The following is a 24,839-nucleotide window of genomic DNA, read 5'->3' on the forward strand; positions in this document are numbered from 1 at the left end:
ACACTGGCTGACACATGACTCTTGGACAGAATATACCCCAGTTTGAGGTTTGTTTGTCAACATTTTCCACCGTGGAACCTCAAAGTCAATCCCCGAGTTATGAAAGAATTTAGGAACAAGCTTTTAAATACTTATTTGATGTTCTGGCATCGTGACCAGCTTCTAAACAACTCCTTCCTTCTGGTCAAGCTGCTAGGAAATCTGACATGTACGTTTTTCCTTCCTGTTGTACCTACAGTACCCAACTAATTAATTAAGGGGTTGGTAGTTGTAAATTGATACAAAAAGCATACGACTATTTCCATTAATTTGTTAATCTGACCACTTACAGCTGCTGTTGATACAGGCATGTTAGTTTGGATTACAAACTGGGTGGTTCGAGCCCTAAATGCTGATTGGCTGAAAGCCGTGGTATACCATGGGTATGACAAAACATTTATTTTTTACTAATCTAGTTATGTTGGTAACCAGTTTATAGTAGCAATAAGGCACCTCGGATGTTTGTGATATATTTCAATATACCATGGCTAAGGGCTGTATCCAGGCACTCCGCGTTGCATAGTGGATAAGAACAGCCATTAGCTGTGGTATATTGGTCATATACCACACTCCCTCGGGCCTTATTGTATAGACCTACAGTGCATAACATGTGCTGTGTAAAGCTGTGATATTGTGATATAAATAGGTGCAAACATAGAAAGAGACAATTCAACATGGTAAAGAGAAATATATTTATTTGATTCATGTTTAAACGATAGATTAGTATTTAAAAAGAAGAGCATATATGATTAAAAAAAGAATTTGTTCATCCATTTTTTTTTGTCTTTTTGGTTTCTTTAAATATTACATAAAATAAATAATTTATTTTAAAGCAGTCAGGTAAAGGAAAAGAGATATCCAATACAGTGAACTTGCATGTTAATAATGTTTGTAAGGGTTGTTTATGCTATGGTGCTTGCATGACTAAATTCTCTGCATTTGACTCACTCCATGGCCCAGCTTCTCTTTCATCACATCTTAGTCACCCAAGTGCTTCCAGTAATGTGTCTGTCTGTTTGTACATCTAGCCCTTCACTGGGTCACAAAGCTTGAGTGTCAATTTCAGTTTCTCGTATCAGTTACTACAGAATAAATAACTGCATCGATAGATCATCACAACGACAAATACACACGATACACTCTGCCCTTTGACCCTGTCTTCAGTGACGCTGTTGGAATCAGTGTCTCTTTTTTGTCCTCTTATTCAGTATTGAGATTTGTCTCCAACAGTTCATTAATTGAAAATTATTTGGCACAGAAAACATGTAATATTTTCTCTTGTGCCGACTCATAACTTAAAAAAAAATATGTGGCATCATCAGTCAGACTTCATGATAATGAGTTCAAACGTTGACTCCATATGACTCCATTATGTCTTTGAAGGTTTCCGGTCTTTCTCCTCAGTGCAGTGAAACATTCACAGGGTAAGGAACTGTCCAATGAGTTGGCTACACCACTATGGGCAGGAAGTGGGTGGCAGTGTTTTTCCTTCGTGTTTTCTTGCCCCTCATGGGCTTGCCGTTGGCGCTCAGCCCCACGAACATGGCCTTCTTCTTGTTCCGCCACTCTGCTGAGGCATAGGTGTTGTACCTGTTCTCCTCAATCCGCTCGGTCAACCGACAGTCAACACCAAAGTCCCTCTGGAGAACAAACAATAAAAACAAATTGTAAGTGAGTGATTCAACAACTTTGGCAGCACAGGCAATGGAACTGGGGTCACATTTGCATAATTTATTAATGAAGCAGAAGTTCCCATCCAGATATATCCACGTTGTTTGGCCCAATAAGGCATGCTAAACAACAGTGTAAATGCAGACTTGCAGAGTCATGACAGCAGTGGGTTCCATCAGGCTTCTAACAGACTGCTCTTGTCATTCAGTGTTCTGACTAACTAGACACGAAAATGAATACAGTTGTGATCCGGTAAAGAATGTTCCTTTCCCAAAATGCTCTTTGGCCACAGCTAATTAGTTCCAGAAGTAAAGTGAATGTTCCCAAAGCATATAAGAATATTTTTTTTGCCTAGTGTTTAACTCACGTCGGCTACCTCTTTCTCATGGAAACGTGTGTGAAAATGATCTCCCACCAAATGGCATTTATGAAGTTAGAACAAGCTTATCAGAATGTAATGCTTGTTTAATGAGGGACAGACAAGCCACTAAAGCTTTACTGAATGAATGACAGTACTTTAGTGTGACATAGTAGAATATATTGGGAATTATTTCCTAGCTAGAATTCTTTTTGTGTCTCATTTAATCTGATTTCACTATTGAGAGAGCCGTAGTAACAGCCTTTCACCGTTATGTTTCAGATAAGCCCTTGAGGGATTTTAGTAGAATGGAGAGGCTGTTGCATTGTGTTTCTCTGGTCTGAATAAAGCGGAGCACAAACATGGTGTGGTATATGGGAGGATCTGTGTGTTTGGGAGAGAGGGGTGATAGGGGCGCCTCGCCTTACTTTCTTCTAGACGACATCTCTTTTGGCCCGGCCGACTTGTGCTTGGGGATTATTTATGGGCGGTGGAGGGGAACTGTCCTTTAAAACAACCCTAGGCTTCTCTAAGGGCCTGAAGACAGGGGAGAGAAGAGCTCTCACACAACATCAAAGGAGACTTGATTTCAGCAGTAGAGTGGCAGTGTGAAAACACTAGCTGGCATCTAACTAGTGAGTGTTCTGAACACTGAATCAGTCTAATGGGAAGTTTGTATAGTCAACCAAATAATTAGCTCCAGTTTTTGTTAGGGATATTGTTATTCTGTGTGTGAATTTCATGACAGGCTAAACTTACCGCGCCGTACAGCTCTCCTTTCTTGCTGATTGCCAGGTAAAAGTTACTGCTGAGCCCCTTGATGGCCACGATCCCAACATCCACTGACTTGATCTCCAGCACACCTGACAGACACACAGAGACATTCTAAGTTAGTTATTCCAGGCCAATAAACTGACGTGATAGAAGTCATTGAGTCATTGAAATGCTTGAAAAAGCTAGCAGTGTCTCTGTTTTGACTGCATAGAGTTGTTAGGCTCCCATGTTTATTTTCTGTTGTCGCATGCTGGCAGGCCAGTTAAATGTATACTGTAGATGTAGTATCTTTATTTGATCACTATTTTGTTGCAGAAAATGTTCCTGCAAAGCATGAAATGCAAACTTGTAGTGTATTTAAGTTTTTAAAAAGCTTCTAAAGTTTGTGATTCCACTTGATTCCACTTAGAAATTTCAGACTAGATTTGCCCAACCTCAACCCCAACAAAAATATCCATGAATTATAATTAACATAATAATTCACATTTCCTGTTGCTGCAGGATTGTTTTCCTCCTGTGGCAAACTGGCTCGAATTAAGATTGGGCTCCCGAGTGGCACAGCGGTCTAAGGCACTGCATCTCAGTGCAAGAGGCGTCACTACAGTCCCTGGTTTGAATCTAGCTGCATATCACATCTGGCCTTGATTGGGAGTCCCATAGGGTGGCGAAACAATGGCCCAGCGTCGTCCGGGGTAGGCCGTCATTGTAAATAAGAATTTATTCTTAACTGATTTGCCTAGTTAAATAAAGGTTAAATACAGATCCTACATCTGTAATCGGATACAGTACGTTGTTGTCCATGATGTTGTAAGTTACTGAAGGTAGTTCTTTCCAGTATGTTTACTGAACCTATTGAGTCATCTACACTACAGAATCCCATCTAAGCCACACCGGGGGTCGACTAACACTGTTATCGCTGCCTGTTATCCCTACCCATGTTTTAAATAATCACTGTCATCTTTGCTTGATCCCTCTCAGAAAACCACAGACCACCTAATTGGCTGCCTGGCTGTGTGTCTCTGTGCCAGTCATGGAAAACAGACAGGCTGAGCCTGAGCCGACATTTCATACCTATGCTAACGGGCCATAAATCCTGAGTGGAAGGTGTTGGCCAGGGATAAGCCTTGGAAAAAAATTAGCCACTTTTGTTTGTTTTCGGAGCGGAGCGGCACGTTGGGGAAAGCTGAAATGTAAGTATCAGTTTGCAGTCTAAATGTTTCTTGAACCAATTACTGATTAAAGCTGTGGTAACCAGTCTCCTTTTCCCCACGCCTTCATCCTGAAGTCAGTTGCATAAACCCATAAAGCTATCATGGGTTAGAGGGGATTAGCTCAGAACCAATTTTGGCGGAAATGGGTCTTTGTATCAAGCAAGGAGGCAGGGTAGTTAATGGGACCAGTTGGTACTGATTCACCTTCACTCTTCCTCCCCTGTAACATCTTTCATTTGAGCCATCCCTCTTCTCACTCCTTGGACACACATTTCTAACATCCTGCCGTTCTGGGGTGATTTAATGGGCGGCCTGAGACATGGTGGGACCCACTTTTAGGGGGTGAGGGCTCTGGGAGTGTGGTGCCTGGAAAACAACCTCTCACTCAATGTCAAGAAAACAAAGGAGATGATCATGGACTTCATGAAACAGCAGAGTGCACCTCCCTATCTACATTGATGGGACCATAGTGAAGAAGGTGGAAAGCTTCAAGTTCCTTGGCGTACACATCACCGATAAACTGAAATGGACCACCCACGCTGACAGTGTGATGAAGAAGGCGCAAAACAGAGCCTCTTCAACCTCAGGAGGCTAAAGAAATTTGGCTTGTCACCTAAAACCCTCACAAACCTTTACAGATGCACAATTGAAAGCATCCTGTCGGCCTGTATCACCATCTGGTACGGCAACTGCACCACCCGCAACCACAAGGCTCTCCAGAAGGTGGTGCGGTCTGCCCAACACATTAACGGGGGCAAACTACCAGACCTCCAGGACACCTACTTTACAGCACAGGAAGGAAATCAACCACCCAAGCCACTGCCTGTTCACCCCTCTATCATCCAGAAGGTGAGGTCAGTACAGGTGTATCAATGCTGGTACCGAGAGACTGAAAAGCAGCTTCTATCTCAAGGCCATCAGACTGTTAAACAGCCATCACTAACACATTAGAGGCTGCTGCCTGTAGGCATCTCATATGTATATACTGCATTCTATACTATTTTACGGTATCTTCGTCACTTTATGAAGTTTATATATGGGCTGATGGCAGCCCATTACTCATCTCATATGTATATACTGTATTCTATATTATTCTACGGTATCTTAGTCACTTAATGTTTACATATCTGGCATTACTCATCTCATATGTATATACTGTTTTGTTTAATATCCTACTGTATCTCATTCACTTAATAATGTTTACATATATTCCATTACTCATCTCATATGTATATACTGTATTCTATGGTATTCTACTGTATCTTAGTCCGTTCTGCTCTGACATCGCTCGTCCAGTCTTGGCCAAAAGTGGCCAAAAGTACAGTAGTGGCCAAAGGTTTTGATAGTGACACAAATATTAATTTTCACAAGGTTTGCTGCTTCAGTGACTTTAGATATTTTTGTTACTATGGAATACTGAAGTATAATTACAAGCATTTCATAAGTGTCAAAGGCTTTTATTGACAAATACATGAAGTTGATCCAAAGAGTCAATATTTGCAGTGTTGACCCTTATTTTTCAAGACCTCTGCAATCTGACCCTGGCATGCTGTCAATTAACTTCTGGGCCACATCCTGGCTGATGGCAGCCCATTCTTGCATAATCAATGCTTGGAGTTTGTCAGAATTTGTGGTTTTTTGTTTGTCCACCCGCCTCTTGAGGATTGACCACAAGTTTTCAATGGGATTAAGGTCTGGGGAGTTTCCTGGCCATGGACCCAAAATATAGATGTTTTGTTCCCCGAGCCACTTAGTTATCACTTTTGCCTTATGGCAAGGTGCTCCATCATGCTGGAAAAGGCATTATTCAACACCAAACTGTTCCTGGAAGGTTGGAAGAAGTTGCTCTCTGAGGATGTGTTGGTACCATTCTTTATTCATGGCTGTGTTCTTAGGAAAGATAGTGAGTGAGTCCACTCCCTTGGCTGAGAAGCAACCCCACACATGAATGGTCTAAGGATGCTTTGCTGTTGGCATGACACAGGGCTGATGTTAGCGCTCACCTTGTCTTTTCCGGACAAGCTTTTTTCCGGATGCCCCAAACAATCAGAAAGGGGATTCATCAGAGAATCCCTGTACCTTTTGCAGAATTCTGTCCCTGACGTTTTTCCTGGAGAGAAGTGGCTTCTTTGCTGCCCTTCTTGTCACCAGGCCATCCTCCAAAAGTCTTCGCCTCACTGTGCATGCAGATGCACTCACACCTGCCTGCTGCCATTCCTGAGCAAGCTCTGTACTGGTGGTGCCCCGATCCCGCAGCTGAATCAACTTTAGGGGAAGATCCTGGCACTTGCTGGACTTTCTTGGGTGACCTGAAGCCTTCTTCACAACAATTGAACCACTCTCCTTGAAGTTCTTGATGATCCCATAAATGGTTGATTTAGGTGCAATCTTACTGGCAGCAATATCCTTGCCTGTGATGCCCTTTTTGTGTAAATTAATGATGACGGCACGTGTTTCCGTGCAGGTAACCATGGTTGACAGAGGAAGAACAATGATTCCAAGCACCACCCTCCTTTTGAAGCTTCCAGTCTGTTATTTGAACTCAATCAGCATGACAGAGTAATCTCCAGCCTTGTCCTCGTCAACACTCACACCTGTGTTAACGAGAGAATCACTGACATGATGTCAGCTGGTCCTTTTGTGGCAGAGCTGAAATGCAGTGGACATGTTTTTTGGGGATTCAGTTCATTTGCATGGCAAAGGAGGACTTTGCAATTAATTGCAATTCATCTGATCACTCTTCATAACATTCTGGAGTATATGCAAATTGTCATCATACAAACTGAGGCAGCAGACTTTGTGAAAATGTTTATTTGCGTCATTCTCAAAACTTTTGGCCACAACTGTATATAGTCTTAATTCATTCCTACTTATATTTGTGTGTATTGGGTATTTGTTGTGTAATTTGTTAGATATTACTTGTTAGATATTACTGCACTGTCGGAGCTAGCAACACAAGCATTTCGCTACACCCATAATAACATCTGCTAATTACGTGTATGTGACCAATACAATTTGATTTGATTTGCTTTGAGGAGGGCTGTTGCAGGGTTCTTTGATCAGTGGTATCTTCCTCTTTGGACTATGTGTTCTGTCCCTGTACTGTACTGGGTTATATGTTATGGTTAACAGTTTTTAGGAAGAGTATCTCACTTGGAGACTCTAGTCTACCCCTGCCAGGGACTTCCGTGTAAACTTCACCTTTGAACCAATACAGTCTCCAGCTGTTGATTCTACTCAAAGGTCATGACTTCTAGTCAGACTCCCATCCCCTAGTTTTCCTTCTACAGTAAAAGACAAAAACTTCCAAAGGAGGAGTGTGAAAACATACAGATGTAGGATCTTAATTTGGTCACACTGTTGCAGGAGAACTTTCCTGCAATGCAGGAAATGTTAAACTTGTGGTGTATTTGAAGTTTTAAAAGTCTCCTGAAGTTTGTGATTTCCACTTTGACATTTCAGACTTGATTTTCCCTTATGTTGCTGCAGGATTATTTTCCTGCTGTAGGGAACTGGCTCAAATTAAGATCCTGCATATGTATGGACATATTTCATAAGGCGGAGAGGTTTCATCTGCACCTGTGAACCGGCAAAACAAGCAGTGTGGCCACCATTCAACAGACAGATTAGACAGGCTTCTCTATACATGGCGGGCGTGAGAGAGCCCCTTCCGTATGGGCTCTGGTTGCACACAGCTATTGAGTGGTGTTAAGGCTATCGGCCTGCTATCTGCTCCTCTGCCTTCCTCAGCTTCATGAACAGGGGATGGGAAGGAGGGATAATTGGATGACAGTCTACGTCTGTTCCTCTTCCTTCTGCCCTCTGTTCCTGCCTCCTCAATCTGTTATCTTTTTATGTTTGGGGGGTTGTTTTTTTCTCCCTGTTGTTGGCACGTTGACCAAAACTGACATTTTTGTTTTGTGAGGGTGGACTTTTAAGTTTTGTGACCAATATTGAAAGTGTAATAACCAGAGTTTTCTTAATGAACAAGAAAATAAGGTGCTGACATTCTGCAATCAACATTTTTCTGAAACTACTAAGAAAAACACCTGTGTATATAGCAGGACTGTGTTAGTTTTATATTGCAGATTCAGTAAAACCAGGCTCCAAGGTCCTGTAACAGTCGACTGCGTTCTTCATTGCTAATGAAGGGTTAGTTCCAGAGATGGAAAAGACTTTAACAGAGTCCAACATCAGTTTTCCACCTCATTTCACTGTATGAAACTGTATTTATGCTACCTAGATTTGTGGTCCAATGTTTGCTTGCCTCAATAAAGGAATTTACCACTGCACACAAGAAGGGGGAGTGTGTGTATGATGTATCGGGATATTGTATGAGCTCAGGTAAAACATTTCTGAAATATCTTAGTTTGGATAAGGTAAGTTGTGACTTCTATCTCTTTCAACCTCAATTGATTGATGTGTTCACAGTATTTGAGTAATGTGTGTGTCTGGGGTTTCTCCTACAGTACCATTAGCAGAGGCCAGGTCTGCTAATTACAGGGTTACTGAAGAGCAGACAGCTGGTGGCTCAGTTCAGTTCTGTTCACTGACTGTCCATTGGGTGGTCGAGTCATCTGCCTGGTGTGACTCCCATTGGCAGCAGCCTTGCCTTATACCCTAGGCTTTGTAGGTGGCCTCTCTCCTCCTGTCCCTGCCCACGGACCTTCTATCTCCACAGAGGGACGTGGTTTCTTGGCATGGTGACAGAACTCACATTAACACATCTTGTCATAATTACCTCAACATTTGTAGCTTCATCCAGATGACTTTACTGCTAAGCCTCCCCATTTCTATCCCTAGAATCTACTACAGCACATACATTGCATGCCCTATTCTGAGAGAAACCTTACATTTTCTCATCAACACCAGACACCAATTCTATACTAAAGTTCAAGCAGCTTAGATGCCACAAGACCACCAATGTTGTCACCCCAGACTGTGTGCATAGTTGTCCTGGGAACTCCAACTTGTTGCCCCCATGACAGGCATGTCTTTCCAATTAACCTTCCAGATCCTGGGGTGTAGAGACAGCTCAGGCCCTATTAAAGAGGCACCGTTTGGGGTTGGGGTTTGGGATTGGGGGTTGGGGTTTGGGGTTGGTTCTGAAACTTGTTGGCGAAGCATATTATCAGTGGGCTGGTTCACGACTCTACAGGAGTAGGTAGGAGGGGCTAGGGCTGGGCTGGGCTAGTGGTAGGAGGTATAGTGGCAAGGGCAGGGGAGGGGGCTATGTCTGGTGTAGTGGCAAGGGAGGTGACTGGGGCTGGTGTAGTGGCATGGATGGAGCTGGGGCTGGTTTTTTTTTTATTTTTATTTATCCGTTATTTTACCAGGTAAGTTGACTGAGAACACGTTCTCATTTGCAGCAACGACCTGGGGAATAGTTACAGGGGAGAGGAGGGGGATGAATGAGCCAATTGTAAACTGGGGATTATTAGGTGACCGTGATGGTTTGAGGGTCAGATTGGGAATTTAGCCAGGACATCGGGGTTAACACCCCTACTCTTACGATAAGTGCCATGGGATCTTTAATGACCTCAGAGAGTCAGGACACCCGTTTAACGTCCCATCCGAGAGACGGCACCCTACACAGGGCAGTGTCCCCAATCACTGCCCTGGGGCATTGGGATATTTTTTAGACCAGTGGAAAGAGTGCCTCCTACTGGCCCTCCAACACCACTTCCAGCAGCATCTGGTCTCCCATCCAAGGACTGACCAGGACCAACCCTGCTTAGCTTCAGAAGCAAGCCAGCAGTGGTACACAGGGTGGTATGCTGCTGGCATTGTGTAGTGGGAGGGCAGGGATTTTGGGGGACTGGGGTAGTGGCAGGGCAGGGAGGCTGAGGCTGGTGTAGTGGCAGTGAAGGGTACTGGGGTAGTGGCAGGCCAGGGATGGGGAGGCAGGGGGGGGCTGGGCAGGGGGACTGGGGTAGTGGCAGGGGAGGGGTCTGGGGTAGTTGCCAGGAAGGAGGGGCTGAGGAGGTGGGACTGGGGTAGTGGCAGGGCAGGGAGTGGGGCTGGGGGTCAAGTGTTGACCCTGAGCTGGCTCCTGACAGCAGTGCTTCACACCTTTGATCTGGCCTCCACAGGACTTGGCTCTCTTTAGGACCGGCTTCATTACACTGCAGAGCAGCACAGCTCTCCTCTGCCGACCACCTCTACACCCCTCACCACCTTTACACCCCTCACCACCTCTATACCCCTCAACTCATGTACACACCCATCTCCTCTACACCCCTCACCTCCTTTTACACCCCTCAACACCTCTACACCCTTCACCTCCCCTACACACTCCCCCCTGCCTCCTAAACATGGTTAGTGGTGACTCCAGTTTTTTCCTTTTCCTTTTGAAAAACAAGATCCCATGTATAAATACAGTTATGTACACACACTTCATGGTAAAAAAAAAATGTTTAGAACAAAATAGTGTGTTTTTGTGCAGACTTCAAGGAGTTGGCCTGATGGTGCCCTCTGATGTCACTGGCATCCCCCCGTGCTTGAGGAACAATAGAGGAAAGACCCCTCCCCCATTTGTGCCATGTAATGGCTTACCTTGACCACCTATTGAGATGTGCCTGTTGTTAACTAACTCAGGTGATAAATTAACTGAAAAGGAGACTGGAGCAGGACTTTAAGGTTAAGGAGGGCTGTGAAAGTGTTTCCGCAGTTTATCTTCTAGGCCCTTCCTAAGATTATATTGCTGCTCTGCTCCCATTGGATGGCCTACAACTGGGTGTGAGAAGGTAAGGTACTTGTCTGCGTTTTAATTGTAAAACCGTTCGATTTCAGTATAAAAACACTCCAGGTTTTGTTTTCACTTTTCAACAATCCCAAGTTTGATATGCATTCCTTGAGGTTAAAGTGACTAACATCTGAGAGATCTTCCCTCTGACAACTGGTGACAGCCTGATTGATGCTCTGTCAAATTCACCATGGCACAGGGGTTCATGTCCATGGAACAGCTTCAGCATTAGGGGCAGAGAGAGCACTAGATCCATTGGGAAACAAAAACGACATTGTGGTGTTGAGGGAATTTTATACTTCAAAAGTAATGTAGTATTGGGGTTGATAAAGCCGGAAAATATCCCACTCTAACCAGACAAGCACAAGGCGTTCAAAGGCTTGTGTCAAAGAAAACTGTCTGATGTTTTCACCATTCACTGTCATTGTAATTTATGACTATTGACTACTCAATACATTTTTATTCATTAGTGACTTGTGACAGATATTTTACACAACGATGGGGATTATAAATTGGTAGTAACTCATTGGTGACTGGCTAAATCTGTATGACGGTAACTGATCCAGGGCGGTAGATTGGCATGACAGTGTGTTATGGATCTGGTGTGAATGTATTGGTTCACCTGTTCACTGTCTGCTTCTTCACCTAGCGACAGTTAAGTTAGCTTAGTAACATTAGAGATGCCTTTCAAATCAAGTCAACTTGTGTTATAGATCCATCTCCACACAGAAATTATACATCTAATACTTCTCTAATACAATCCGTCCTGCTGTCAATATTGTTTTCTTTGCCTGAAACGTGCATTCACTGCAGTCATACACGGGGGACTAATATTGACACCACACTGTCAACCTGGCACCAAAGCATGATTAAAAGACAATCCAGATATTTGGAAGAAAATATGAACCTGTACTGAGTATAAATGTGATGTTTCAAATACCAGAGCTCTGTTTTCCAGCCAACAGATAGCATTAGATTTCTCTGAGACAGAACATTCACATTAGCATGGTTTGAGATCAGTTTACCATGCCGGGTAATAGTACTTGTGTATTATGTCATGGTGGTTTTAAGCACATTGAAGACCAAATGAAATGCATGTTGATATTCACGCTGGTTTTAGAAAAAAAGGCAGTCTTCTCAGATAATGTGATTTACCCAATGCTATTGGTTCTGCAGCATGGTATAGCACCAAATCTTTGCTGGTAAATGTCAAAACATGTCATTGGACACATGTGTGTTTATGGGTTTGATCTGGAAAATTAATTAAGAACCTTTCTTGAATTTTCTAAACGGTATGCATGCGTAAACATAATGTTGTGATTCCAATTGTTCTGGACATTTTATAGACTCTTTATGTTATGCTATGTAGTGAACCTGGGGTCATTGGGATTTAAGGTGCCATGTTTTTGAAGTCCAGATGCCTTTTAACTGCTGGGAAAAGTCCCATACACTGCAGCACTCAAGCAGTAGGCCTAACAAACTAATCCGCTCCAGACCTATCACCACAACTTTCAACATTTCCTCCTGAAAGTGCATCAACAGCTTTTCCTATGTCTGTTGTGTTACAGTTTTCTGTTTGTTGTTTTAGATCCCTCCAGATTGAGGGCAGGTATTGAGTATGTGACACATTCACAAAAACGCACGCACGCACGCACGCACGCACGCACACACACACACACACACACACACACACACACACACACACACACACACACACACACACACACACACACACACACACACACACACACACACACACACACACACACACACACACACACTCTCTGTTCCCCCTCTGTTCCCCCCCCATAAATGTGAGAGCAGTCATCCATGTGGATGGGGATAGTGTTGGACCAGTGTTGGCCTAGTGTGGGAACGTGTTGCATTAGTAGCTAGTAAAGCAGTGGGTATCGGGATATAGGATCTGTGACGGATAAGATCCAGGGCTCCTGCTCCAGCCACGAGTTGCCCAGGGACAGCCCCCCTCTCACGCATGCAATGGGTAATTAGCTGGCATTCCTGCCTGTTCCTTTAAAATGGGACGACCGTCCAGATGCGTCTCTGGTCGGAGCACTGGTCTCCTTGCGCTACCTTTGATGATTCCATTAAGACTCTCTCTCCTCTCTCGCTCACCAACTTCCATCTGTCCCACCACACTCTGTGTGTGTGTGTGTGTGCGTGTGTACACATCTCTGAATGTGTTGTGATGTCTGTGGTTCTCGATGATTTGCAACTTTGACCTGACCTAGTGAATGTTTGTAACATTGCAGCACCCAGACACATGAAACATGCTCACTTTTCCCTCCCTGGACAGCTTACTATTCAACTACATTGGCCTATCCAAGTTAGACTTAGCAGTGCATCTTCCAAAAAAGAGAAATTGCCAAGTAGCTTTACCAATCCTGGGCTCTGGGCAACAACATACTGTTGCAGAGCTGACAGTATGTTCAAAGGTTGCTCTTCTGTTGAAGCATTCTGATGAATTGTGAGCCTTTGACATTCTGGTTTGGTTTAAGGAACAAGTAAATTCCTGCACGTCTGTAAGCGTTTTGAATCTGCACTATTTCAGCAAATAAGGTAGACATTGAAAATTCTAAACCATTTCATCAAAATAAAGATTGCCAACTTCAAATCCCATGGTAAATAATCCATAATTTACAAAGGGCTGAGAGGTTGCTGGAAGACACAGAATAAAGAGGTGGCTGGATGGTTTAGTGGCAGGACTATGCGATTCACGTAATCTGTGTCTTATTTCAAACATGTTCAGATGAGTCAATGATTGACACAAGAGTAAATTGATGGGTGAATATCAGGAAAGTGCTGAAACAATATACTTAAATAATGATTTTTAAAGAATAGGGGAAAACTGTGACCCCTAGAGCCATGCCTCAGTTTCCCCTTATCCCCAGCGAATTTGGTCAGAGTTACCACATAGACTGCTAGCTTTCCTTATTTGAATTTTGAGTAGAAACAGTACTTAAAGGCCCAATGCAGCATGGCATTTTAGCAAAAAACTATTTCTCAAGCAAGTATTTTGCTAGGACTGTCTGGGAGTGGAGTGTGGAGGGGAAAACGGAAAACGAGCTGTTAATGGCAGAGAGGTTTTAAACTCTATTTATTGTTGGTGCATTAATAAATGTACTGCATGGAAGGTCCTGTGTAGATTGTATTTTCAACCAGCAACTATCAGGAAATAACACACATCCATTTTTTTTCACACTTTTACAGTGTTAGTTGTATCTGCTGTTGTACTATATAATATAAAACACAGGAAAAACAGAGATTTGACTGCACTGGGCCTTTAAACAGCCTTGCTTGAAGTCAAACCATGTATTGGGGTTCATGTGTGGCGATATCAATAAGAGGTTCAGCTGAGTTTAGCTGTCACAAGTTGTCAAGGCCCCTGTGTGAACTAACATTTATTCACTGCAAAACAACGCGAACACAAGTATTAACTCCTACACTTAACTCCTACACTTTTTGGGGGTATCTGTACTCTACTTTTTATATTTTTGACAACTTTTACTTTTTCATAAAGCAAATATTGTAAAAGTGCTCATTACATTTGGAATGCTTAGCAGGACAGGAATATTGTCAAATTCACGCACTTATCAAGATAACACGTGGTCATCCCTACTTCCTCTGGTCTGGTGGACTCACTAAACATAAATTCATCTTTTGTAAATATTGTCTGAGAGTTGCAGTGTGCCCCTGGCTATCCGTACATTTTTAAAACAAGAAAATTGTGCCGTCTGCTTTGCTTAATATAAGGAATTTTAAATGATTTACACTTTTACTTTTGATACTTAACTATATTTTAGCAATTCTTTTTACATGTACTTTTACTTGAGTAACTTTCTATTGAGGTATCTTTTACTTTACTCAAGTATGACAATTTGGTATCATAATTTTCATAATTTTCTACCACTCCACCGCATCTCTCTCTCTCTCTCTCTCCCTGTTTTTCTCTGACTGCAGCTTGTTAGAGACAGACAGGACACAATGATAGTGAGGAGACAGTTGTGTTCCCCCTTAGACTAAGCCTGGCACAAATGACCCTCTCTTTAAGTAATGGGGTTAAAGGTTAGGCATACATCTGGACCGCCATACCTCCATGTTGAACTCTAAATTGGGCAAATGAGGGGGCAGAAACTAGAAGAAGATGTTTTGAAGACAAAGCTAAGCTACCCTGATCAACCTTTTTTTCCTGAGAAGGGTTCAAGAGGGGTTAGTTGAAGATGAGCAAAATTATGAAGTTTGAACTTTGTAAAGTACTGGCTTGCTTTCAATCATTGAGTTTCAATGTCGCTATGAATCATAACTCTTACACTATAAACAGATTTCTGTAATAGGCCTTTACAAATCTAAGTGCATGCACAACCCCTTTAAACAGTTCCAACTTCCTCTGTGATAAGGGAGATACTGGCTGAAAGGTTTACAGTCAGAAATTGTCAACACAAGTCTGTCGACCAGGGTGTGTAGGGGGTGTAGGGTGTGGAGGAGGTGGAGGGGGTGGAGATGGTGTAGGAGGCAGTGGTGTAAAGTACTTTAAAGTACTACTTCAGTAGTTTTTTTTGGTATCTATACTTAACTATTTATATTTTTCACAACTTTTACATTTACTTCACTACATTCCTAAAGAAAATAATGTACTTTTTAATCCGTACATTTTCACTGACACCCAAAAGTACTCGTACTTATCAAAAGTACTTATCAAAAGAACATTCCTGGTCATCCTTGCTGCCTCTGATCTGGCGGACTCACTAAACACAACATTTTAATGCTTAGTTTGTAAATGATGTCTGAGTGTTGGAGTGTGCCCTTGCTATCCGTCAATAAAAAAATGAGAAGATTGTTCCGTCTGGTTTGCTTAATATAAGGAAATGAAAATTATTTATACTTTTACTTTTGATATGTACATTTTAGCAATTCCATTTCTTTTTGATACTTAAGTATATTTAAAAACAAATACTTTTAGACTTTTACTCAAGTAGTATTTTACTGGGTATCTGTGCTTTTAAGGTATCTGTATTTTTACTCAAGTATGACAAATGGGTACCTTTTCACCACTAACTTACACACGCAAGCACGCACGCACGCACGCACGCACGCACGCACGCACGCACACACACACACACACACACACACACACACACACACACACACACACACACACAGAGAGAGAGAGAGAAATCAGTACCATGGACAGCCACCTGATATTTAGCTTACATTGATTGGACTAAATTGTTTTTGTTTTTTATTTGTCACTGTAGACTAATCATAGGTGATTTTGAAATTATTTTGAAATGTTGAAGTTGAAATGGTGCTAGAAGCACCTCTGGTTTTCTTTGTGACTTAAGGTAACTCTCCGGTATTCTATATCAATAGTTGTTTAGTAGTCCGAAAATGTGGGAACATTAACTTGATTGACCATGCTGTAGGTTTCTTTCTTTTTTAATTTCATCTTTATTTAAGTAGGAAAGTCAGTGAAGAACAAATTCTTATTTACAATGATGGCCTAGTCCAGCCAAACCTGGACAACGCTGGGCAACTGTGCCCAATGAGACTCCTAATAAAGGCCGGATGGGATACAGCCTGGATTCAAACCAGGGACTGTAGTGACTCCTCTTGCACTGAAATGCAGTGCCTTAGACCGCTGCGCTACTTGGGAGCACAAATGTTTGTTACATGCAATATGCTTTGTGGACCTGACAGATGTTGCTCTCTGGTTTTGTGATGAAACAAAGGAGTGGTTGAATTTATTCTGCCTTCTTATTGTCTCGGCTTTAGGCCTATATATCACGGTGGCAAGGCATATGAACTAATAGGTTATAGAACAAACAACACAAATATCACAACAAATAGTTGTTTGCTGATGACACAACGGTGGTAGGACTGATAACCGACACGATGAGACAGCCTATAGGGAGAAGGTCAGAGACTTGGCAGTGTGGTGCCAGGACAACAACCTCTCCCTCAATGTGAGCAAGACAAAGGAGATGATTGTGGACTACAGGGAAAGGAGGGCCGAACAAGTTCCCGTTCAAATCGACGAGGCTGTAGAGGAGCAGGTTTAAAGTTTTAAGTTCCTTGGTGTCCACATCACCAACAAACTATCATGGTTCAAACACACCAAGAAAGTCTTGAAGAGGGCATGACAACACCATTTCCCCCTCAGGAGACATGGCATGGGTCCCCAGATCCTCAAAAAGTTCAACAGCTGCACCATCGAGAGCATCCTGACCGGTTGCATCACTGCCTGCTATGTCAACTGCTCGGCATCCGACCGCAAGGTGCTACAGAGGGTAATGCATACAGCCCAGTACATAACTGGGGTCAAGCTTCCTGCCATCCAGAACCTACAGTCCCAGTCAAATGTAATTTAAGGGTTTTCTTTATTTTTTTACTATTTTCAACATTGTAGAATAAAAGTGAAGACATCAAAACTATGAAATAACACATATGGAAACACTCAGAATGTTTGTACAACAGTTTTCATAAGCAACGCAAAAAAATTACTCCCGTGTAATAATTTATCCTGAATCCTGAACCGGAGGGTCAAACTAATTTTTCCCTGGGAGCGGCATTTGATCTTCAACGAGGTCCATAGGGCATCACTGAAAATTGGTAATATTTCCTCGACCTCAAAAGGAAACAAAAATTGTCCTCTATCTATCGTTTTTGCAATGTTTGATGCTCCCTGAATTTCTAGCTTTCATGTAGGTGATAATTAGCGAGATGGACACAGTCAAGAAACTGTATGAATGTAGGTCCATTATCATTCTACACAGTTTAGATTTGGTTTTAGTCATTTTAAAGTAGATTGAGTTTGTTTCCCACGGGCCATATGTTTGACACCCCTGGTCTAGAATAAAATAATCCCTAAACATGTTGCTTCTAATACTAAATATTAAAGGACGGGACGTAACAGTAAATTAGACATCATTCAGAACTGCTGGAATTCACATTCTCCAAACCCCTGGTCAAACAGTCGGTCATTATTCATGAATCAGAAAAGAGAAAGTCTACAAAGGTCAAATATAATAAAAATAAATGCTGGCACTAACCTTTTGTACATCCACACACTCCTCATAACTCACTTTTATTGCCTGTGTGGTTAAGATTTCCCAGGAGAACCATAAATGTGCACTATAACCACAGACAGAAGGAGAACACTCAAGAGAAAGTGCCATCCGTGTGGTGCAGACGGGTGCTGTTACAACATACATTTACTTACACATTTCACATCATGGTGTCTTTCTATCCTCGCATAAACACATTATCAAGAGACACACAACCACACTTCCACTTGCTAAGAGAATGCAAACCAGTGAGGGAACACACAGCTTTGTGTTTCAGCACCACCACGAAGCTCATGAAGAAGCACGTAAGAGCCAATAACTGTAATTATCGGCTGAGAAAATGAGAACATAAACACATAACTATTAGGAAAACAAATATTTCTACAACTTCCACTCACCCCTTTTGATTGATCATCACCAACCAATCATATTAGTCCATTGCCAAAGGTACCACTAGTCTATAGCCTATTCCATTGCCCTTTTCCTAAGACATGGTTCTAATGCTGAGCCATGGAACATCAGAGCCCCCGTCCTCCATCATCCAGGATCTGGTGGAACCATAAAAGTTCTAGATTTACCTAGTCCCCCCATCCTCTGTGCCAGAGGTATTCAACTCTGACCCTATGAGGTCCGGAGCCTGCTGTTCTACCTGGTAATTAATTGCACCCACCTGGTGTCCCAGGTCTCAATCAGTCTCTGATGTTGGATCTCGAAGCCTAAGATTTTCACTGCACCCTGCAATCACATCTGCAACCCTGTACATGTGATTATTAAACAATCTGAATCTGATAAGAGGGGAACCATGAAAAAATGCAGTGGAACTGGCTTCAAGGTCCAGAGTTTAATTTGAGGGCTGTACACTGAGACCTCATTTGCAACACTTAAGATGATACCTCTTGTCAGAACCATTTCCTTTCACAAATCTTCTCAGAAAGAGATGCATTCTGCGATAGATCCAGCCAGCCAGGCCAGCAGAGGATAACACCCACTATTAAAGGTTGGATAGTTATAGGGTCACTTTGGGTCAGTCAGAGGAGCTTTAGATTCAGTCAAGTCTCACTTCCTTGGCTATACAGTACAATATAATACAACTTTATTATTCCCAGAAGGGCAATTCTTTCATGGATGACAGGGTGCATCAGACAGGACAAACACACACAGACAGTATAAAAATAGCAATAATGAAAATAAAATACAAATATATACACTACTGGACAAAAGTTTTAGAACAACAGTTCATTCAAGGGTTTGTATTTTTTAAAACTATTTTCTACATTGTAGGATAATAGTGAAGACATCAAAACTATGAAATAACACATATGGAATCATGTAGTAACCAAAAAAGTGTTAATAAAAATCAAAATACATTTTATATTTGAGATTCTTAACACTTTTTTGGTTACTACATGTCTCCATATGTGTTATTTCATAGTTTTGATGTCTTCACTATTATCCTACAATGTAGAAAATGGTAAAAATAAAGAAAAACCCTTGAATGAGTAGTTGTTCTATAACTTTGGACCGGTAGTGTACCTATAATGATCTATTCATACCCATTTAACATTTAATAACATCATGTTTGGTTTTCTAATGGAGGACAGGAAGCTGAATGTATATATAATAACTTCATCATCATGGCAGAACATGTCTTTTTTTAACTACCCCCCTGTTTACTGTTTCTTAAAGGAGGTAAAGTTATATAAACAATCTTTGAAATTGGTTGAATCGAAACAAGCCCTTGAATTTTATAATATTTTCTGTATTATCAATATTTTTATAATAGTTTTGATGTTTTCACTATTATTCTACAATGTAGAAAATAGTACAAATAAAGAAAAACCCTTGAATGGGTAGGTGTTCTTAAACTTTTGACCAGTAGTGTATATTAAGGCATCAGTTAAAAGTGCATGGTTCAAGTTGAATATCAGATCTAGAGGTACAGTATCTGTAACAAATGATGCAATATAAAATGAAAAAACACAATGTCCAGGGTCCTTATATAAGGAAAGGAGTGAACCATGACATGACAGATGAAGTGCTGCTACTACAAATAAACTGTGTTTGCTATGCACCAGCATCTCATCCGGGAGCACAACACATCAATGTTCTCTTAATGCCCTAGAACTTGACACGAACAAATGAGTTTGGCTTCGGAACAGCCCGTTTTGGCAGGGATCCTCTGTAATACTAATTAAGCAGCATCAGATTTGAGCAAGGGCTGAATGGGGTGAGAGGGGGATGGATGGCTACTTGCCTGTCCCCTCCGTGAAGTACACCCCACAAAGTTGACAACATGATTGGAAAGAGACTGACTGGGGAGCTCACAATCCAACCTGCAGTTGAACCCTAAACTGCTAAGTCCCCTCAATCAAAACTGTCAGGGTCTAATGATGCTCATTAGCAGGCCCCCTTCCTCCCCAGCATCCCCCAGTATATAACTTCAGACCATAGTCCACTGTGGGTGAGTTAAGTATATTAGAGGGTGTTTATTCAATTCCAGTTTGTTTCATTGATAAGCAACGGAGAGGAGAGGAAAGGGGTCCAGATGTCAAATCCGAGAGAATGACTAAGGAAAAAGACGCCCATCTGTTAAAAACAGTTTCTTATTGCTTGGTGACATTCGAAAAACACAAAAAATAATGGACATATTGGAGGATTCAGTAGGAAAATAAGCTTGTTTGTTTGGTTCACACATGCAGTGCTATACTATTCTAATACTGGAGAGTAATATCTGCTAACACAGTGTGACAAAGTGATACTGAGCAGATGGATTCTGAAAGGGAATCACACAATATGGGCTGGATTGGGTTTCAAACAGCGCATAGATGGGTCTTTTGTGGAGGGCCCGGCTGAGAGAGAGAGAAAGGGTCTGGGTAACAGACTGGCCAGGCTGCAGCACAGACCTGACCAACACAGCACACAAAGAGGCTCTAAGAAACCAGGTTTGTGCCCAAGTAGTGTGTCCTACCTAGGTATTTCTACCAAGAATATTTAACTAAGGACCAACTCTCACCCTGCACCTAAAGAAATGTGCCATGATTCTCGAAAGGTCTGGCTTAAACTGACCTACGCTTATACAAATAAACAAAAGCACTAATTATCATATCATTCTCCAGAAAGATATGTTATCAGACTTTTAATTTAATTTAATTAGAAGATCTTTCATTCATTTGGCTTTTGATTCTACCGTACGTAAACATTTAGCCTCCGTACATGGGCACATCAAAGCTGCTGAGGCTAAAGACCCTAACAGGCTACAATTCTGTGGGCAGTGGAGGCCTGGCCAGGCAATGTCTACTGGTCCCACACTGTGTAATTAGAACCAATTTCACCATATTCTGCCACGCATCAGTCTACCATGACATCTAAGTTTACAGACAGACACACCTACTCAATATCTGCTTTTCCTCACAAAGTATGACACAGTTTCACACATTTTTCTGGAGACACTCCAAGTGAACCTATTTCAGCACAGAACATCACATCTCAGTCCTGATGAGGAAAGTCTTCTGATATTTGGTTAATTTGAACAAGAAAACGAATTCCATGATGCTGCAGGCTACAAATAGACTAAGAGAAGGTGACAGGCTAGATGAACATGTACTCAGAACAATCTAGCTTCCACTGCTCAATAAAGACTTAGGATCCTTTTTCAGCTGTCCCACTGTCAGGGTTTATGACTGGACAAACTGCAGAGCAAGGAGAAAATAATCGCTCCCTCAGGATCTTTATCATCACCACCAACATATGGCAATATTACCCTGCAGCTCTATCTTCCTGCTACCTTGAGACATTTCAACTAGTCAACAAGACCCCCTTTCTAGGACCAAACCAGGAGACCTGGTTTTTAAACTGTAGTTTCTACAGTTTCTGAATAAATAAACCAAAACGTGCTTATCACCACGTCTTGTGCCACATCTTTGACTTTTGACCACAAACTGATGGGTTTCAAGTCAGCGGGACACAGGACATTGCTGCAACCTGGTGGGCATTTTACTTTTAGATTCATATAAGATGTTTGTGTGTATAAATCTCCTTAGAGGCTAAAAAAGTGGCGAGTAACCCCCCTCCCAGACATTCCTGGCCCAGTCTAGCTACACTTCAGATGGGGCAGTATTAGGTCTGCATGGGATGTGAATTCCCCAAGAAGTGCTCTGTGCATCTGGTTTCAGCATTATTACCAGCCAGACTTGTGCCTAAGGTCATTCTGGGAGCTAATGACAAGCGCATTATATTCACATGTGGTTGGCTATTGGTGGAAACAACTCACATGCAGCATGCATTGGACACTTAATATTCTCTTTAGTTTTTTCTTTACCGCTATCTTTCAATAAACAAGAAAGACGCCCCTATAGAATATTGTAAAGTGGCTTTCAAACTATCTAAGTATTCAACGCCTGGGTGTTAATGTCGTGACCTGATTTCAAAGCTTGAACTTTTGGTGTTTTTTGACACGTCTGATTCTAATGGTTGAACTGTGAGCACTGTGAGCGCTGAAGGCGAGAGGAAGCTCTGCTAATTGACATTCCTTCAGCCATGTCTTGCACAGCCTCAGCGTTTGAGTGGGCCTGTCAGTGAGGAGAAGCCTCACACCACATGGGCTCCATATGGCAAAGCCTTCTTTTATTAGGGCCACAGTGTGTTCAGAGTTCGCTGGCAGAAAGTGCACAGCCAGTTTGGACAGAGAGACTGTGGCGGTCAGGTGCTGCGAGTGTTGTCCTGGGTGTCTGGTGTATTGCTCACTGCATAGTAAACTTTACGGCACCCAGGCAGGCAATTGTAGCGTTTTGAGCAGCATGACAAGGAGCTGAGGTGTCATTCTCAGCAGGGGCGTGTGAATGGATACAAGCACTTAGAGAGATCCATGTCAGCCATGCCCATAAAGGGTAAAGGATACGGCTACGGCAACTGGGAAGGGATGAGGTTGATGAAAACAATGATAACATATATGCCACTAGTATCACTAGTATTATGACCTATAATAAAGTGATATAATAAGTCACAAAAGAAAACATACAGGGATGTGATCCCTGAGCCCCAGGGATGATGTTGATTTTTTAGATATTTGCTCAGAGACAAAAAGGGTTCTTCAGGCTATTTCTAATTGGTTCCAGTTAACGTGCTCTAAAGGAAAGTACACTGAGTAACTGAGGCAACCAACATGCTGCTTCCAGAACCTTATGCTGCCCAGGCAGAGAGAGAGACACGAAACACAGGCTACACATGATCTATGCTGCCCACCACTGCTGCCCACCACTGCTGCCCACCAGAATACCAGGTAAGGTTCCTATTATGTGTAAATGTGCAGTGGAGAAAAATCTGAGAGCAATGCCATAACAATGGGGGAAAACCACCACCCCACAAACTCTATGAGACCCACATGTGAGAGGGGAGAGAAAAGAAGCCAAACTCACAGAACATAAGCTGAGGGAGTGCATATTTTATGGGGTTACTTACTGTAGAGATCATCTTTGTTTTTGGTGCCATTGACTTTGCCATTTTTATCAATCCTGAGAAAGAACTTCTGATAGGAGTAGAGTTTCCTCTTGCGCACGTCTCCTTGGAGATGGTTATAGCTGCGCACATGCCTCCCCACAACAGTAGCTGAAGAGGTGTTGGCCACCCTGGGCAAGCGCAGCATGGAGTGAGTGGCGACCCCAGGTGCATTGTGATGACACGTGGAGGGCAACGGGTAGAGCAGGAGGACGAGCATTGTGGAGATGAGGGACAGACGAATGCAGGACCAGGCGGCGGCACCCTTAGTCACTGTCCATCTGGACATTGTACTGGAGCTGGGAGGACTGGAGAGAGGCTCACAGAAAGGACCATGCTGGAGAGGGGAGAGGGAGAAGGGCTGAGAGCGGGAGATGAAACCCCCGGCGGCTGACGACGACAACACTGCTGCTGCTTATTCCTCTCGTGTTCCAAAGGAATGTGTCAACGGCCATAACTCAAAACACCTCTCGCCCTCCACCGCTCACTCTCCTCATTAAATACAAATGAGAAACTACCTCTACCACCTCTGGAGAGGATGAGATAAGGGGAGGGTTAGAAGAGGGGACGGGGAGACAGCAAAAATGTTTAAAAAATGAATAAAATAAACAATTTCTAAACAGAAAAACTAAAGCTTTTTCTCATCAAAATGAAGAATCCAAGGAGGGGAGAAAAAGGGACCCATGTAATCCTTGGTTTTCTTCTGTTCTCTTTGGCTGTTTCTCTGAAGTCACTTGTCTGTGCAATGGAGACTCTTCGCTGGAGTGTATCTCTCTCTCTCTCTCTGCTGTGCTGTGCTCCTCTATGTGAGGGAGTGAGAGCGGTAGCGCTGGCTTTCTGTGTCCTTGGTCCCTCTGAGAGAGTTAGAGTAGAGTGTGAGCTGGAGCTCTCCTTCTCTTCTCTCCGTTTCTCTGAGCCGAGTCCCTTTGAGTGGAGTGGTGGAGTGCTGCTTCTTTTCTCTTCTCTGAGCTGCTATCCCTGTCTGTCTGTCTGTCTGTCTGTCTGTCTGTCTGTCTGTCTGTCTGTCTGTCTGTCTGTCTGTCTGTCTGTCTGTCTGTCTTGCTGCGCTGAGGTGACTGAGTCTTGCCCCTCTTCTCACCTTATTTATCTGACGCAATCCCCCAGATGTAATCTCTTAGGATAATTGTCAGTCTATGAAACTTGTGGCTTTGAAGATCTATGTGTGTGAGTTTTTCTTCCTCTGTTGCTTAGTTGCCTGTGTGTGTCTGTGTGCGTGTGTGTGTGTGTGCGTGTGTGTGTGTGTGTGTGTGTGTGTGTGTGTGTGTGTGTGTGTGTGTGTGAGAGGCCATTTTTTCTACCCTCCTATCACCCCCCCCCGCTCTCGCTCTCTCTCTCTCTCTTTCTCTATCTCTCTCCTCTACCCCCTCCCTCTCACCCTGTTCCCTCCCCTTCCAAGCACTACCAGTTCCTCAGAACAGGTTAGGAGTGAATTGTAGAAACTCTCT

The 24,839-nt window shown here is 42.7% G+C and overlaps 1 protein-coding gene across 1 annotated transcript; it reads right to left on the reverse strand.

The window, feature by feature from the left end:
* Positions 1 to 717: 717 nt before the first annotated feature.
* Positions 718 to 24,564, reverse strand: LOC110537129 (fibroblast growth factor 10). Its single transcript, XM_021622926.3, has 3 exons — positions 23,338 to 24,564; positions 2,828 to 2,931; positions 718 to 1,679 (listed from the first exon to the last, which is right to left on the reverse strand). Exons 1-3 carry the CDS (start codon positions 23,660 to 23,662, stop codon positions 1,488 to 1,490), a joined length of 621 nt encoding a protein of 206 aa, XP_021478601.1. The 5' UTR covers positions 23,663 to 24,564; the 3' UTR covers positions 718 to 1,487.
* Between the last annotated feature and the right edge of the window lie 275 nt (positions 24,565 to 24,839).

The sequence above is a fragment of the Oncorhynchus mykiss genome, chromosome 12 (assembly GCF_057628025.1).
Source record: "Oncorhynchus mykiss isolate SJ-2025 chromosome 12, ASM5762802v1, whole genome shotgun sequence".
NCBI classification, from domain to species: Eukaryota; Metazoa; Chordata; class Actinopteri; order Salmoniformes; family Salmonidae; genus Oncorhynchus; species Oncorhynchus mykiss.

Excerpts from the sequence above, each read along its gene's own strand:
- LOC110537129 (XM_021622926.3), bottom strand. The coding sequence starts at position 23,662 with ATGTCCAGATGGACAGTGACTAAGGGTGCCGCCGCCTGGTCCTGCATT. Across the intron at positions 2,932-23,337 it reads AAACAAAGATGATCTCTACA|GTGTGCTGGAGATCAAGTCA; the intron begins GTAAGTAACCCC and ends TGTGTCTGTCAG. Across the intron at positions 1,680-2,827 it reads AAGGAGAGCTGTACGGCGCG|AGGGACTTTGGTGTTGACTG; the intron begins GTAAGTTTAGCC and ends TTTGTTCTCCAG.